We start from the raw sequence: 16099 nt of genomic DNA on the forward strand, positions 1-16099 counted from the left end.
GTTTTAGACAAAGCTTAAAACATTTTTGAAAAAAGCTGCAGTCAATATTTTTATAAAAAACAATGGCTCAAATCACTTTTCACAATCCGATAATATAGTGCAATAACACTGACATAATCATATGCATTCTGATCATGTATACATATAAGTGTTGACCTTTATCATACATCTGGCGTTTATGTGGTGTGGAAAGCCAAGAAAGGCAGAATAACCAAAAAAATAAAAATGGAAAACTATTAGAGAAAGAAATTAACAAATCAAGACTCAAAAGTGTCAACAAAGGAAGGTATGCAAAGCAACACAAACAGTCATGAAACAACCACAAATACCCAAATGTCTATATAGAAATTCAAAAGCAACCACCAGGAATAAAATGAACACAAAGAGTTGAAGACCTCTAAAGATGCAAAACAACCTCCAAAGAGACACAAAAAGAGACACAGATATGACCACAAAGAGATGCAAAACGTCTACAAAGACGTGCAAAAACAAAAAAAGCACATAACAATCCAAAAGGGTCAGCATATAATCGCAAAGAGAAAAAATGTGTTCACAGACACAAAATGACCTCAAAAGATGCAATAAAGTTATGCAACACAACCTAAAGGAGCAGAAATTATCAAACAAGACCAAAACTGAGGTGCATAACAACAATGAGGAGACACAAAAGTACCACAAAACCACAAGGAAATGTCTATGAATATTGTATCTTCGATTTCTATCTGCACTGTTCCCACTTTATATTGCGATGTGCTGCACAGCAAATGATCAGGGTACATCTATATATCCAATGCCCTAATTTTAATGTGGCATCATCTCTTGTTTTGTTTTTAAACTTCTGTGACAACTGAAACAGACCCTGGAGCGACACGTTTCCTTCAGTGTGTGCCATGCTCTCTCTCGTATCCTAAACTGACACCTCAACAAAGCGCTCAGTGGTGGGCGGGACTTCCGGTTACGCGCACCCGGAAGATTCGGATGCAAGTTTTCAGCGCTTGCCCGTGCATCCATATGCTCGTTACTTTAAAACGTTTTGATGTGATTTAGGTGCTTTTTCTACACAGTAGTATTTGCCACGATGTTGTCTTTAGACTTTCTCGACGATGTTCGTCGCATGAATAAGCGGCAGGTATGTACCCGGACATTTGCTCTGATGTGACCACCGTCTCTTTGTATGGTAGAAATACAAAGCTAACGATAACTAGCCACCAAACGCTTTTTAACACTGTAGCTGTCTGTCACTTGTTAGCAACATTTCAAGAGAACTGTTTCATGCTTAATCATCTCTCAAAATAACCCCTTATTCCGTAGTTTGAAATACACCTTGTAACCTTGTTTAAACAATACTCTTGACTTCAGTGTCGCTAGCTATGTTGTTCCTCATTTTAACACTATTGTCATGGCACCGTTAGCTAAAGTCAGATTTGCTAACTAGTATTTCACCACTGAATATAATGTTATCTCAAACATATGCAGTGGTGTAAAGAAACTAAGTACATTTACTCTGTACTGTACTTTAGTACAATTTGAGGGAATTTTACTTTGTATTTCAATGTTCTGCTACTATGTACTTCTACCCCACTACAATGCAGAGGTCAATATTGTACCTTTACTTCACAACATTCATTTAATATAAATTAGTTAATTTTCAGATTTTGAAGAATTCTATTAAACACTTGAATAAGACTCATTAAAACCTGGAGTAAATACAAAAGCTACCCTGCAGTATACACATTAATTACAATTAGCTGCACCTTTACCAGCTTTGATAAGCAGATTAAGCACATAAATACTTAAATAATTATAATCAAGACACATACTATTATTAAAATATCGGATAATCTGCATAAAGAGTACTTTCAATGTTGGTACTTTATGTATGTTTTGATGCTAAGACTTCTGTACATTTACATTTTGATTGCAGGACTTTAACTAGTAACACAGTATTCCTACAATAGTACAAGTACAAGATATGAGTACTTCTTCCACTTATGGATTTGCTTACTAGTACTTCACCACTGAATGTAATGTTATCTCAAACATATGGTGGGAAACAATCAGGAGTTAACCTCTACATGCAGACGTGTGTTTTGAGAGGCTGTAATAAGAAATGCAATTTTAATATTATTTGTGTTTGCAGCTCTATTACCAGGTGCTGAACTTTGGGATGATAGTTTCCTCTGCGCTGATGATCTGGAAGGGATTGATGGTCGTCACCGGCAGCGAGAGTCCGATTGTTGTTGTTCTCAGGTAAGTCACATGTGTTGGTATTTAACCCTCCTGTGGTTTCTCCCCCGTTACTTTGGTGTTCCCGGTCAAATTTGACTCTGTTTTTGAACTGCTCTTACATGAACAGAAAAAGCATCACCACATTTGATTTAACACCCTTTTAAGCTGTAAACATTGTCTCAGTCAGAATACTGGTTAACATGAATAACTGCTGGAAACATACGATAACAGACGCTGAAAATGGATTCCAAAATGAACATTTTGTCGATTTGCGAGTGTGTACTATGTGGATGAACATAATCTAGGGTTGCCCAGTCATTTCCTATGTCAGTCATATTTGACCGGGAACATCATAGGTGTAACAAAGTTGACTAAACCACTCAAAGTTCAGTGGATGTGGTGATCAGCAATTTCACATGTAGAAATGCCTACTGTGGAGGATATCATTGGGCCTTGAGGCAATCTAATGTAAAACACAATATTTATGATTGATGGAAGCAGTGTATTGGTCAGATTTGGGTTGGAGGGTTACATTTATTTTTGCCTTTATTTGGACTTGCCTCTGCTGATGAGAGCTAGTGTTGTGATATTATAAATAACTAGGGTTTGTGGTTCTGCATGACTAGTTCAAATATTTCGCTCCGAGTAAACAACAAATACAGAGTCCAAGGACTGTTATTTATTTAGGGCAGGCAAGTCACATGTGGGCCTCAATAGTTGGGGGCGTTTAGGTTTTTGTGGGTGTTAATATTTTCTCTTGTGCAGCTTTGTATTATGATCGCTAGACACTAAGAGATTGAGGGCTTCGGTTGCACATGGTGAAAATGTGATCTATGCTACATTGACACACATTTGAAGGGCTGTGTATTGGCAACAATCTGGTGATACAAGAATCATTTCAATACAGTATATTGCAACCCTGTACGCAGTGACTGTAGTCGTTTAAACTTCAACTGTAATAGTATAAAGGACACAATGCAAAACGCTACTTCAGGGCCATTACACGACTTCCTGTTGTTCTGTGGTAGAAGAGTCAAAATGGCTGAAGATATTCAACAACACTTCTGTTTGCTATCTGCCTTGTAACTCTTTCACAAAACATAATATCCCCTGGTTACTAGAAGTTGCATTAATAAATACTTAATACAGCAATGTTTGTCAACAAATGTATGAAAATAGGATCCTTCTGCAACACAGCATAAATTGTATTGCTTTTTAATTATGTGAAAGGATGCCATGTGTACATAATTACCGAAGAAAATGTGTGAAGCTTTGTGAAAATGTGTCCTCTCATGCATGTCTGTTGGGTTAGGTTGTGAGTAGCACCGATGTACGCAAGCAGTTTTATAACTGTTGTATTTCAATCAAACTGTTAGGATACGTACGATTGAATGCAGATGTCCAAATGATTGTGTTTTTTGTTATTCCTGTATTCATTATGTAATCTTCCAGATGATTATTCACTGAAGTCTTTCCTTTGACTAGAAAAGGCTTTTAGTTTTGTCACATCATAATTAATGCAAGTCCAGTTGGAGAGTTATTGTTGATACCTCATTGTTGTTTTGCACATTTGATATTTGGCTTCGTCTGTTTATTGTTTTCCAATTTTCCAACAATTCCACACTGCGACCATTTAGATATTTTTCAACTCTAAAAAGACATGACTTGCTGCCACAAGTTGTGGATAATGTCTGTTACACAAAGGTCGGGATAGACATCCCATATGACATTTGGCACCAATGGAAACAATCTAAATGTTAGTAACTCATTTGAATAATATGTATCCACCATTCATTTCAGTGGAAGTATGGAGCCAGCTTTCCACAGAGGAGACCTGCTGTTTCTCACCAACAGGGTAGAGGACCCCATCAGAGTCGGAGAGATTGTCGTCTTCAGGATAGAAGGCAGAGAGATCCCCATAGTACACAGAGTGCTCAAGATCCATGAAAAGTAGGAAAACACATTGTATTAATGTTACTGACCGTGATTAAGTGTTACTTTCAGTATCACTGAGTCCCATGCCTGTATACCAGGGGTGTCCAAACTCTTCACAGAGGGCCACATACAGAAACATATAAGAAGGGCTGGCCTATTGCCTCATAAGTTCAGTTATAAGTCGTAGTCATAGGTAAACGATGCTTGTGAGTGTTGGCAGCTCATCCCTTAAAACAGAAGCCTCAGTGATTATAATGAGGAGAAATAGGAAGGGTGTATTTCACACTTGTTATATAAATAAGTCATTGGGATTTTTTCTTATCAACTAAGATATGTTAGAAAATGTTTCCAACTTGAATTGACTGAATTTATTTGAAAAGTGGTCTTATTAACACATGAATACTACTGTGTAATATAGTTATATATTTACATTTAAGAAGTACAATATAAGACAAGCACAAGTTTCATTTGTGGGCCGTATTACATTATACTTTTTTAATTTGCTAAGGGCCGATTGAAAAGGGTCGCATTTTGCCCCGGGCCGTAGTTTGGACACCCCTGCTGTATCGCAAACCTGAGAAAAACAATTCTTAGAGAGGCCACTTTGATATTTCCCACTCATCAGGAATCATCCAGAGACAGATGTGTTGAAAAACAGGCCTTGATGTACGTTGTGGTATAAAATAATTTTGTCCTCAGGGAAACTGGAGACATTAAGTTCTTGACCAAAGGGGACAACAATGCAGTGGACGACAGAGGACTGTACAAGCAGGGCCAACACTGGCTGGAGAAAAAAGACGTGGTGGGACGAGCCAGGGGGTAAGTGATGTGAAAATATCCATGATTAATCCAGATATCTTGATAGCTTAATAAGTAAGGGATAATGTGCAGCAACGCGGTCATTATGGGGAAAAGAACACCGACAGGCTGATCAGGAGCCCGACGCGAAGCGGAGGGATCTAGATCGGCATGAAGGTGTTCTTTTCCCCATGACCAAGTTGCTGCACATTATCCCGCTTATTACATGGCCACATTCTCAACAAAGTAACGTTATGAATCCCAATATTAATTGAAATGCTTTTATGGATTTAGAAAATTATTTTATTGATTTAAGAAATAGTTGTATTGATTTAAATTGACATGCATCCGCTAAGAAAAATAGTCCGTTGTTACTGTTTGAACTAACGTAGCAACGGCAGGAACTGCTTCGATAGCGTTTTGAGGAGCTTTTTGATTACAGATTTGAAAACATCGCTGCTTGCTTTAAAAGTAGCACAATTCATTATGTCAAACCTTGGAAAGTATCTAGATATCCCTGCCCTAATGCCAAAGTAACTGCACACTGAATATGTGTCGCCGTTTGATGTCTATGTCTGGACCGCTGCGTAAAAAGGAGGGTTTCTGCCCGTTACTTCTCCGCTGTTTTCTTGTCCCTCTTGTCTTTTTCTTTTCTTCACTGGGGACTCATCAGCCACTAACCATTACTCCAAATTACTGTGCTCTCCAAATATATTAAAATTAATGTTAAAATCCTCCATGTTGCTATCACACGACAGCGGAAAACTAAAGACAATCAGACAGTTTGCTTGCTTTTCAAACTGTTACATTTGAAAAACAGTTAGAGCGTCTCTTGTCAGTTTGAAAAGCCAACGGTAGGAACTGCTTGCGTTTTTGAGGAGCTTTTTGATTACAGATTTGAAAACATCGCTCCTTGCTTTAAAAGTAGCACAATTCATAATGTCAAACCTTGGAAAGTATCTAGATATCCCTGCCCTAATGCCAAAGTAACTGGCAACTGAATATGTGTCGCCGTTTGATGTCTATGTCTGGACCGCTGCGTAAAAAGGAGGGTTTCTGCCCCGTTACTTCTGCGCTGTTTTTCATGTCCCAGTCCGAAAAGCAAACTGCATGCAGTTTGCTTTTCGGCCCAACGGTATACAGTTAAATCGACCGGACTTCTTTCTGAAGATGTGAGCGTCCTTAACAACGGTCAATAAGTCCTTGACAGCGGTCTGTCTGTTCGGTATTAACAACGTGTCACGTGTTCTGAATTGACCAATCAGAATCGAGTATTCAACTAAGCCAGGGGTCTTCAACTAAAATTCAACGAGGTCCAGTTAGAGAAAATGTCCCCATGCAAAGGTCCGGAACATCAAAATGTCTAACTTGCTTCATGAATTAGTGTGATATATATTGAAGTAGTTGTAGCTTTATCAACGTCTGCATGTAATCAACAGCTGACTGCCAATCAAAGAAAGAAAGTACAATTCAAAAACAACAATATGTATTGTCTATTAACATTGAACTATACAGATATACAGTCAATACTGTGGATATGTGTAACGTTCCTCTCGGGCTGCATTTACAAATAAAATAGAGAAAATAAATAAAATAGCTTTTGAAAATGTGTGCATCTTAAAAGTGCTTAATTTTAGATAAATAAAATAAAGTGTAGCAGCAGCTTGAGTTTCCCTTTTCCTCTTGTTTCAACCGTTTCACATCATGACTTAACAGTTTCAGCCGATTATAGAACAATATCAGTCTTTACACATCATAACAATTGAACAGTTTTAAAGTTTCTCTTTCTTTCCCTCTTATATTGCAGTCCCTCACTCACTTTGTTTAAATTCAGTGTGAGAATTGAGCTGGAGCTTGTCCTGCCAGGAGTTTGTAAATCTGGGCTGAAATGGTGTCAGGGCCATTCTCACACACATGCAGGTGCTCATTGGTTACAGTGATGCAAACACAGGTATGGTGAAAAAAGAGAGAACTATTCGAAGCAGGAAAAAAACAGTGTAATATACCATCTGACAAAGGCCTGTGCTATAATGCTTCAATGAACTGCTATTCTTTATAATATACTCAGATCAATAGGAGACAGAGATGTTAAGTTATAAATCAAGGGTTTTTATTATTATTTACAGCAGGGGTGGGGAACCTTTTTCCTTTCAATTTTTACAACATCCTCCGAGGGTCGTACAAATTATTGAACTCAACCTCTGCTTAACAAAACTAAACTCACAGCCCATTCATTTGGCCTTTCTTTCATGCTGTGCAAAGAAAAAGCAACCTCTTAATCCAGATATCTCACCATGACTCACGCATGCATGCATGTGCACGGTGTGGCATGACTACCAAAACAGAAAGATATGGACACAAGATGTGTGCAAATTTATTTAGTATCCTATCCATGTGAACATGATTTAAGTGGGGGGGGGGACCTAACCTCCACTAGGGGGGCATGTTCCCTCGGGAAGATTTTATTTTTAAATATTGAAGTTAAAAGCATCAATCTGGTGCACTTTGAGAGCAACATGAAGAGATCTATGGATACATCTCTCAACACCCATATGAAACACAACTGTAAGCAGATTTTTCTTTTTGGATATTTTACAAATCACTCCCCTTTTAAACTCTATTCTTGTTGTTTTTAACAACTTTTTTGTTACTGTCATATAGTATTTTATACCTGTTTTTCATTTAGTCTCATTAATAACTATAATGATCATATCAAGGTGTGCCTTAACCTCACTGAGCTGAGGTTATTTGAGCCTCTCAGGAGAGAGCTCTCTTCCACCTGGTTGTAGAAAAGCTCTTTAAATTCGTTAGCATAGCTAGCTAACCAGATGCTAATAACAACAGATCGCCACTGTGCTTACAACTAAAGACACAGCCACGCAAACACTGCGGCATGTGTATTATGAGTATTGCAATATTTTAAGGGCTGGAGCGGCGTTCCGGTGATCTCTGTCAGCACTCCTTTCAGACCACGTGAAGACACGTTACGCTTGTGTTGTGTTCAAGGAACCTGTCCTTGGCCAGGAAAAACAGGTAGTCGCTTGTTTAATTATTTTTGCGGTCTAGATTTCTTCTTCTTTTTTGAAGTGAGAAGTTGGACTCCCCTCCCCCCCCCCAAAACGAAAACTCTTCGGTTCTCCACGAATTACACAAGTCACCCAAATCAGCGTTAAAAAAGCGGGAGGCGCCGAAAAATCCCCTATGAATGTATTGATTATAGCTCCGGGTCCGTATAGGTCGGCGTCTGGATCCGGACCGCGGTCCGCCTGTTGCCGACCCCTGAACTAAGCCATGTAATAACACAAATTACGTCACCTTTTCTGCTGTCCACAGATGAAATATGTTTTATAACAAATGCAGAGACATGTGTATTACATTCAATAGTGGTTATTTACACGATACATTATCATGTGCTGCCAAGGTTTTCTGGCAGAAAAAGCAACACTTCACGTCCAATGGAATTGAGCCCCTTTTGTCTTAGTTTGGTGACAAACTGAGAAGAAGGTCATATGCAAAGTAGCAATTTCACATTTGTCCTGTATATAAGATTGAGGGATTATGATTTTCTATTATATTTTCCAGTCAATTTATATTGAACAAGGTAGGATTTAGGCAACTCATTCTCTTCATCAGCGCTTGTCCAGATGTATGCGAGGGATAGTGTTGTCGTGACTATCATAGACGGGTAATTAACCGCTGAGTCTTCATCCAAACAAAGAGCACCACTCCATAACTACGCTCTGGTTGTTTATCATTCCAACAACAAATCACCTTTACCTTACAAGATGTTGCGGGAAATCGGAAAAAAAGAGCTTCCTACTCACCTCCCTACAAACAAAACTGATAACAAGCAGGTGCTCAGGAAATATGAATTGCACCTCCACACACAGTTACTATCTGAGACTAAGTGATACGCAGGTCAATTATGTGCCTTGCTCCGACAGATAGGAAGGGCATTAAACACTCAAATGGTTCTATGAGCAGATGTTCATTCAAGAATAGGGCTGTCACAATCATGAAATATTAGTCGACTGTTTGAGAAATAATTGCAAATCTAGATTTAATTGTCTTTATTGTTTTTTCTTCAATGCCACAAAGCGGTGCTAGTGTGCTCAGCTTTGCAATAAGACTTCAATCCATATTATTCATTTCAATGGCTGAAATTCATTATCAAATATTTAGCTTATACAATGTTTCATCTCTTCAATCAATCAATCAATCAATCAATCAATCAATCAATGTTTATTTATATAGCCCAATATCACAAATGTTACATTTGTCCAAGTGGACTTCACAGTTTGTACAGAATATCAGTATGACAATACGACACCCTCTGTCCTTAGATCCTCACATCGGACAAGGAAAAACTTCACAGTTTAAAGGGGAAAATGGGAGAAACCTCAGGGAGAGCAACAGAGGAGGGATCCCTCTCCCAGGACGGACAGACGTGCAATAGATGCCGTGTGTGAATTGAAAAGATAATGCATTTACAACATAGGTAGACCAAATGTTTGGAAATGCATGTGTGTATAATAAGAAGATGAATCCACGAGGATGTCAGCAATCCTGTGGGAGCCATCAGGGAAGTAGTATGATGAGAGTCAGGCAGGACCGCAGAGACAGGTTCAGCCACGATTCAGGATCCTGGCGTAGATAGACACCAAAAAGAAAGAAATTTGGGGGAAGCTGGGTTATTCGGAACATGAGAGTACACAGGTACAGACAGAGAGAAGGAAGAAGTAAGGTGTCGCCCGACAGTCTAAGCCTATAGCAGCAAAACTAGGGGCTGAATCTAATCAGCCCTAACTATAAGCTTTATCAAAAAGGAAGGTCTTAAGCGCACTCTTAAAAACGGATAGGGTGTCTGCCGCCCGAACACAAACTGGAAGCTGATTCCACAAAAGTGGAGCTTGATAAGAAAAAAACCTCTTGCTCTGCTACACAGATTAATATCAGAATATCTTGTTCTGATTCTGTGTAGGCCCCCTAATGTAAAAAAAAACAAGTGTTTCAAGAGTCTTCATGTTATTTTCAGAAGTTAATATGCAGCAGGGATTAACCGTTCCTGCTTCAGCTTCCACACCGCGGTGGGAGGGGGGGGGAGGCAGGCAGAGAGGCAGAGACAGTCTCAGGATCTAACTTAGCTTTATCTGCAGTGTTTGACCAGAGACACACTGAAGCCTCAATCAGTGCATCAACCATACATCTCTCTTTAGCTTGATCACACCAATGAACCACACCTTGTTTTCATCAAAATATTTGTACGTGAGTTGTAAAACTAGAAAAACTGGATGACAGCATTACTTTCCCCAGAACACACTGCTGCACCTGTAGGGGAGTTTCTCAGAAATACATCAAGAGAGATGTTTATTATTGGCACCTCTTTGTCACCCACCATCATGTTAGCTTAAGCGGATGAACCTGCCAAAGCACTGTAAGATCTATACATCAGTCTTTTTTTCTAACTAAAAGTTAAAGGAATACTTTCTATTAGCGCTACGTTTGTAACAGTGGCTTTAAATCCACTCGATTGTGTGAAATAAGCAACGATTTTGCTTAAGGATAGCGGTCAGCTCCAATAATGGCGATCAGGCTTATGAAATAATACCTGAAGGCGTTTCTCAAGAAGGCGTCTTCTGATCATTTGAGTTGTCTTGAAGTGTTTTGCATTCATTTCTAATTGGACTGCTTGAGCCCCAATCATGTCTGCTTCCCAATATCTAATTGTATCCAATATGCTACCAAAAGATAAGTTATTGATATTTATTTATATACACAGCAGAAAATGTTATCAGTTACAAACTTAACTGCCTGAGGATAGTAGGCTTGCACATCTAGGTTCGCCTTCTAAAGCCCTTTATGAAACACATTTTAATAAGCTGGTTGTAATGTGAATCACTCCCTGTGCACTTTAAGGTTATGTAAAGTCCTGATCTGTTCTTAATTGGACCTTTGTTTACTGCTGTAGTTATACCAGTTATCCTCCTGTAAAACGTATTTTATGTAAAGCACTTTGTAAATACTGTTGTTTTAATATGCAATATGATGCATCTATAAAATCTCCTTATGGTTAACATTTTTTATCTTCTCCAGGTTTGTGCCATACATCGGAATTGTCACCATTCTCATGAATGATTACCCCAAGTTCAAAGTAAGTTGGTCGACCCTATAGCACTAGTCAGTTTACAAGATTTTTTTTTAAGCTTAGTGATGTTCAGCATGATCGTCTGATTTGTTAAATGTCTTGTTCTCCTCCCGCAGTATGCTGTCCTCTTCTTGCTGGGTCTCTTCGTGCTGGTCCATCGGGAGTGAGGTCCCCAGACTTCAGGACCCAGGAAGGATAAACTACGTCCAGGAAACCTCAGTCATGCCTTTCAAAACAGAATTCAGTTAGATTTTGTCAAACCCAACTGGCTTTTTTGTACCATTTGTTTGAACATTTTGTAGAAACGTGGATAGAGTGTTTACATTTGAAAAAAAGACAACAAGCTTTAAAAATATTTTTGTGAGGGGCCAGGCTAGGTTTAGTTTGGAAATCTTTATTTGTAATCCTCAGAATGTGAAACAGCATTCTTCCAGATAAATTAAGTCTTTATTTCCTGTTGTTCATGGACTTTGAAAAAATATGTGAAGTATTTTATGACAACTGAATATGAATATTATTAAATATGAAATCTGGTTACCATCCAATATGGATTATTATAACTCTGTCTCTTTTTGTTATGGCACCTGTTGTGCCTATATCTGTTTATATTCATATACTGGGGTTACAACAGTGATGCAATTCCTGGAAAATAAATGATTTAGAAAAACTGTTTTCCAGGCTTGGCAATAGTTTGGAATAATAAGAGTGTCTAGCAATTAAAAGCGGTTAACTATTTTCTTAATTCCCTTAGTAAATTCCCACATTGGCGTTTATAGCTGTCAAATGAGCGAGTAAAGTTAGCCCCCCATGCTACATTTTTACTACAATGCCTGTCTTAGGGCATAGCACAATGGAGCAATAGCCTTAACAGTGTGGCCTACCACTGCTATATAGGGTTAGGGTTACACTACAATAATAAAAAGGGTATGTAGAATTGTCTCAGATATGGAAAAACAAGTATTTATGTATTTGTAATTGTTAGGGAATCATTCGCTTAGGTATTCAACCTTTGACACAGTTCATCGTTTTCTCCTTTCACTGTCTCCTTTCCCATGGCATAGGTCTACGGCCTTGGGTATTGCGGCTATCTCTCTTAAGGAGGGGCAGCTTGGGTGCATTGATGAGGCTATGACCGAGCACAAGCTGACATGAGTAATTTATTGTTCAGGCCTTCAGGGACATCTAGAGGCCCCTTCTTTCTGGAACTTAGGTTCCCTGGCGCACATTATTTTCTATGGACGACAGCTCTAGTTAGATTCAGGGTCCACATTTGTTTAGTCTTACTGATAAAGAATATTGATTATTACACTCCGAACTATTTAAAACCTCGAACTACAGAAGAGTTCTTCAGATTTGGTGTGGCAACCTCTGTCACCTTGTGGCACAGAACATGTCTTGTGAATTCTCCGGCCGAAGCTCCAAATAAACCGTCAGTGTTTGCCATTGACAATGCTTCCACCTGGTAAAATTAAAGGCTGCACAAAACTCAGGCTACAATACAACCATTCTGTACTGCTCTAACATTTCAATTTATAGATTCTACATCAAAACAATTAGCTTTTATTGTTTCCAATGATAACGTCACCTTAAGTGGAGGAATGCAAACCTGTTTTCAAATTTAGGGCTTTGATTTTGTTTGACATTTCTCAGTAATGACACCCTCAGCCACCCAATATCTTCTCGATGAATAGATTATAAACTATACCATGCTTAAATGGACTCCTAAATTATTATTTCATATATAATATATGTAAGAAAAGGGGGGGAAGAGTCAATTATATAAGGTAATCTATTTGTTTAAACCGATGTTTTATGGACAAGAACATTTATTTCTGGTAATTAATATTTGATCAAACGGTAAATGGTAAATTAATATAACATTTAGAATCATTGAGAAGGGGGCATATCCACAGGGACTAGCTCACCTTTAACTTACAATAGCATTTCTCTGCTATGGACTGATGAGTATATGATTCTTGCATGTTAAATGACTAACACAAACCTTCACCCCCCCAGCCCCCTGCAAGGAAGCACAAGGGCGAGATGAGAGGGGATTCTTCTCTTCACCTTTCTGATGAGGGGATTATTTTCTTCACCTTTCTGATGAGAGGGGACTCTTCTCTTCACCTTTCTGCTCGGTGGGCTCAAGCAGACAACCCTATAGGACGAGCGAGGGCTTCAGAGGCTTCTATAATACAAGGTTCCATGTTTCTTGGAGCAGTTTGATGTCTTCCCAACCTCTCCTATCACGGATAGCGTGAGGAATGCAGGCAGATGAGCCTCTGATTCACTGGAGGATTAACTACAGTGCTCATTGAATGGGCCACACAAAAGCAGAGCAATATGGGGGGGGTTGAAATATGGCTTGAGCTTTGATGAAGAAGAGTTTGAGTCAATCAGCACCTCAGTGCTAATCTACAGTATCAGGATGCCTTAACACTCAGAACGGTGTCATAGAGGGAGGAGGAAACAAGTCAAAAAGACTGACGGACATGTTCTTCCAGCTCTCAAGATGAACTTTGAATTGAATGACCAGATGTTTTTAATTAATGATTGTTTTTATATTTCCAATGACCAAACATGTCAAATAGTGGTGATAAATATATGTTGGCAGATCAGAAACATTTCAAATTAAATACTTTCAGATTATAAAGTATTGAATAAGGTATTTCTACTATTATCACAGATTATGTTAATATCCTTAATCGTCCAGCAATCAGGCTTAACAACAATACTCTTTAATGTATTATCCAAAGTTCCATCTCTCCCCATGTCTCTCTGAGTTTCGTCTCCATTGCTTCAGAAGTTTCCATCACAGTAATTATAGCAAAAGCAGGTGTGTTCTATATCAAGTATTTATTTTAGGGAATAAAAAGCAATTTCTTCTGGAAATGTATTTGAAAGACATATAATCCTATTTAATGTTGGACACTGATTCCTATAGAGAACTATATTTTATGTTGGGTTTTTCATTCACAAATCCAAATATTCTATGAAACCACTAGCATCCTCTGAGTGAATGTTAACAGCTGTCTGAAAAAATATGTTGCTCATACATTTTCCTGTAAATTAAATTGTGTAATGACTTGTTTAATGTTGGTGTTTACGCACTAGCTCTTTTTAAGTGGACTCAATGTATCATTACATTACATTACATTGCATTTAGCTGACGCTTTTATCCAAAGCGACTTACAATAAGTGCGTTCGTCCAACAAAATACAACTTGAAGAAAACAGAATCATATAAGTACATCAGGTTTCATAGAGCAAAAACATTTCAAGTGCTACTCAACTGGCTTTAGAAAAGCCAGTCCTTTATTAGTATAAAAGTGCTTCGTTAATAGTTCTATCGCTCGAAGTGGAGTCGAAAGAGATGAGTTTTCAGTTTGCGCCGGAAGATGTGCAAGCTATCTGCCGTCCTGATGTCAATGGGGAGCTCATTCCACCATCCTGGAGCCAGGACAGCAAACCCACGTGTTTTCGCCGTTGGGAACTTGGGTCCCCCTCGCAGCGAGGGCGCAGCGAGTCATTTGGCTGATGCAGAGCATAGTGCACGCGCTGGGGTGTACGGTTTTAACCATGTCCTGGATGTACGAAGGGCCAGATCCATTCGCAGCATGGTAAGCAAGTACCAGTGTCTTGAAGTGGATTCTAGCAGTTACCGGAAGCCAGTGAAGCGAGCGTAGGAGCGGAGTAGTGTGGGAAAATTTAGGAAGGTTGAAGACCAGACGAGCCGCTGCATTCTGGATGAGCTGCAGAGGTCGGATGGCACATGCAGGTAGACCAGCCAGGAGGGAGTTGCAGTAGTCTAGGCGTGTGATGACGAGAGCCTGGACCAGAACCTGAGTCGCTTTCTGAGTCAGCTGGGGACGTATCTTCCTGATGTTGTAAAGCGTGTATCTGCAGCAACGGGTTGTAGCAGCGATGTTTGCAGTGAAGGACAGGTTGTTATCTAGGATCACACCCAGATTCCTTGCAGTCTGAGTCGGGGAAACAACTGAGGTGCCGATGTTGATTGTTAGGTCAAGAGTGGGACAATCTTTTCCCGGAAGGAAGAGCAGCTCAGTCTTGTCAAGGTTGAGTTTGAGGTGATGAGCAGACATCCACTGAGAGATGTCAGCTAGACAAGCAGAGATGCGTGCGACGACCTGGGTCTCTGAGCGGGGAAAGGACAGAATTAATTGGGTGTCATCAGCGTAGCAGTGGTAAGAAAAACCATGCGGGCTAATGACAGATCCGAGCGAGTTTGTGTACAGGGAGAAGAGGAGGGGACCAAGAACAGAGCCCTGAGGGACCCCCGTAGTTAATTGACAAGGGTCGGACTCAGACCCTCTCCAAGTCACCCTGTAGGTACGGTCTTTCAGGTATGAGGTGAGGAGGGAAAGTGCAGAGCCTGAAACTCCAAGTTTTTGGAGAGTGCGAAGGAGGATCTGATGATTCACCGTGTCGAATGCAGCAGACAGGTCCAACAGGATGATGACAGAGGAGAGGGATGCAGTTTTGGCAGTGTGCAGTTCCTCCGTGACAGCAATGAGAGCAGTTTCTGTGGAGTGACCTGCCTTGAAACCAGACTGGTGCGGATCCAGAAGGTTGTTCTGATTGAGATAACAGGAGAGTTGTTTAAAGACAGCGCGTTCAAGTGATTTAGACAGGAACGGGAGGAGAGAGACAGGCCTGTAGTTTATAACATCAGACGGGTTGAGAGTGGGTTTCTTTAGGTGAGGGTTTACTCTTGCCTCCTTGAGACTGTTTGGAAAGTGACCAGAAGTTAGAGAAGTGTTGATGAAATGGGTGAGAAACGGTAGAATATCAGGAGCGATAGTCTGAAGGAGGTTTGAAGGGATAGGGTCCAGAGGACAGGTGGTAGGGCGGGCAGAGGTAATGAGGGTAAGAACCTCACTTGGAGAGAGAGGGGAAAAGGAGGTAAGTGTGTTGGTGGAAGGAGGGTCTGGTGACCCAGCGGTGAGTAGAGGTGAGTCAGAAAAAGAAGAGC

The 16099-nt window shown here is 39.8% G+C and overlaps 1 protein-coding gene across 1 annotated transcript; it reads left to right on the forward strand.

Moving 5' to 3' along the window:
- Positions 1-894: 894 nt before the first annotated feature.
- On the forward strand, positions 895-11779 carry sec11a (SEC11 homolog A, signal peptidase complex subunit). The gene is made up of 6 exons (XM_034232188.1): positions 895-1129; positions 2141-2250; positions 4030-4179; positions 4864-4983; positions 11056-11113; positions 11224-11779. Exons 1-6 carry the CDS (start codon positions 1079-1081, stop codon positions 11272-11274), a joined length of 540 nt encoding a protein of 179 aa, XP_034088079.1. The 5' UTR covers positions 895-1078; the 3' UTR covers positions 11275-11779.
- Positions 11780-16099: the final 4320 nt, after the last annotated feature.

This window comes from Gymnodraco acuticeps, unplaced genomic scaffold (assembly GCF_902827175.1).
Source record: "Gymnodraco acuticeps unplaced genomic scaffold, fGymAcu1.1, whole genome shotgun sequence".
In the NCBI taxonomy this organism is placed as follows: Eukaryota; Metazoa; Chordata; class Actinopteri; order Perciformes; family Bathydraconidae; genus Gymnodraco; species Gymnodraco acuticeps.

Bases quoted from the DNA above. Each gene is read 5' to 3' on its own strand.
- sec11a (XM_034232188.1), top strand. From the start codon at position 1,079: ATGTTGTCTTTAGACTTTCTCGACGATGTTCGTCGCATGAATAAGCGG. The intron at 4,180-4,863 runs GTAGGAAAACAC...TTTTGTCCTCAG, and splicing joins GTGCTCAAGATCCATGAAAA to GGAAACTGGAGACATTAAGT. The intron at 4,984-11,055 runs GTAAGTGATGTG...TATCTTCTCCAG, and splicing joins GTGGTGGGACGAGCCAGGGG to GTTTGTGCCATACATCGGAA.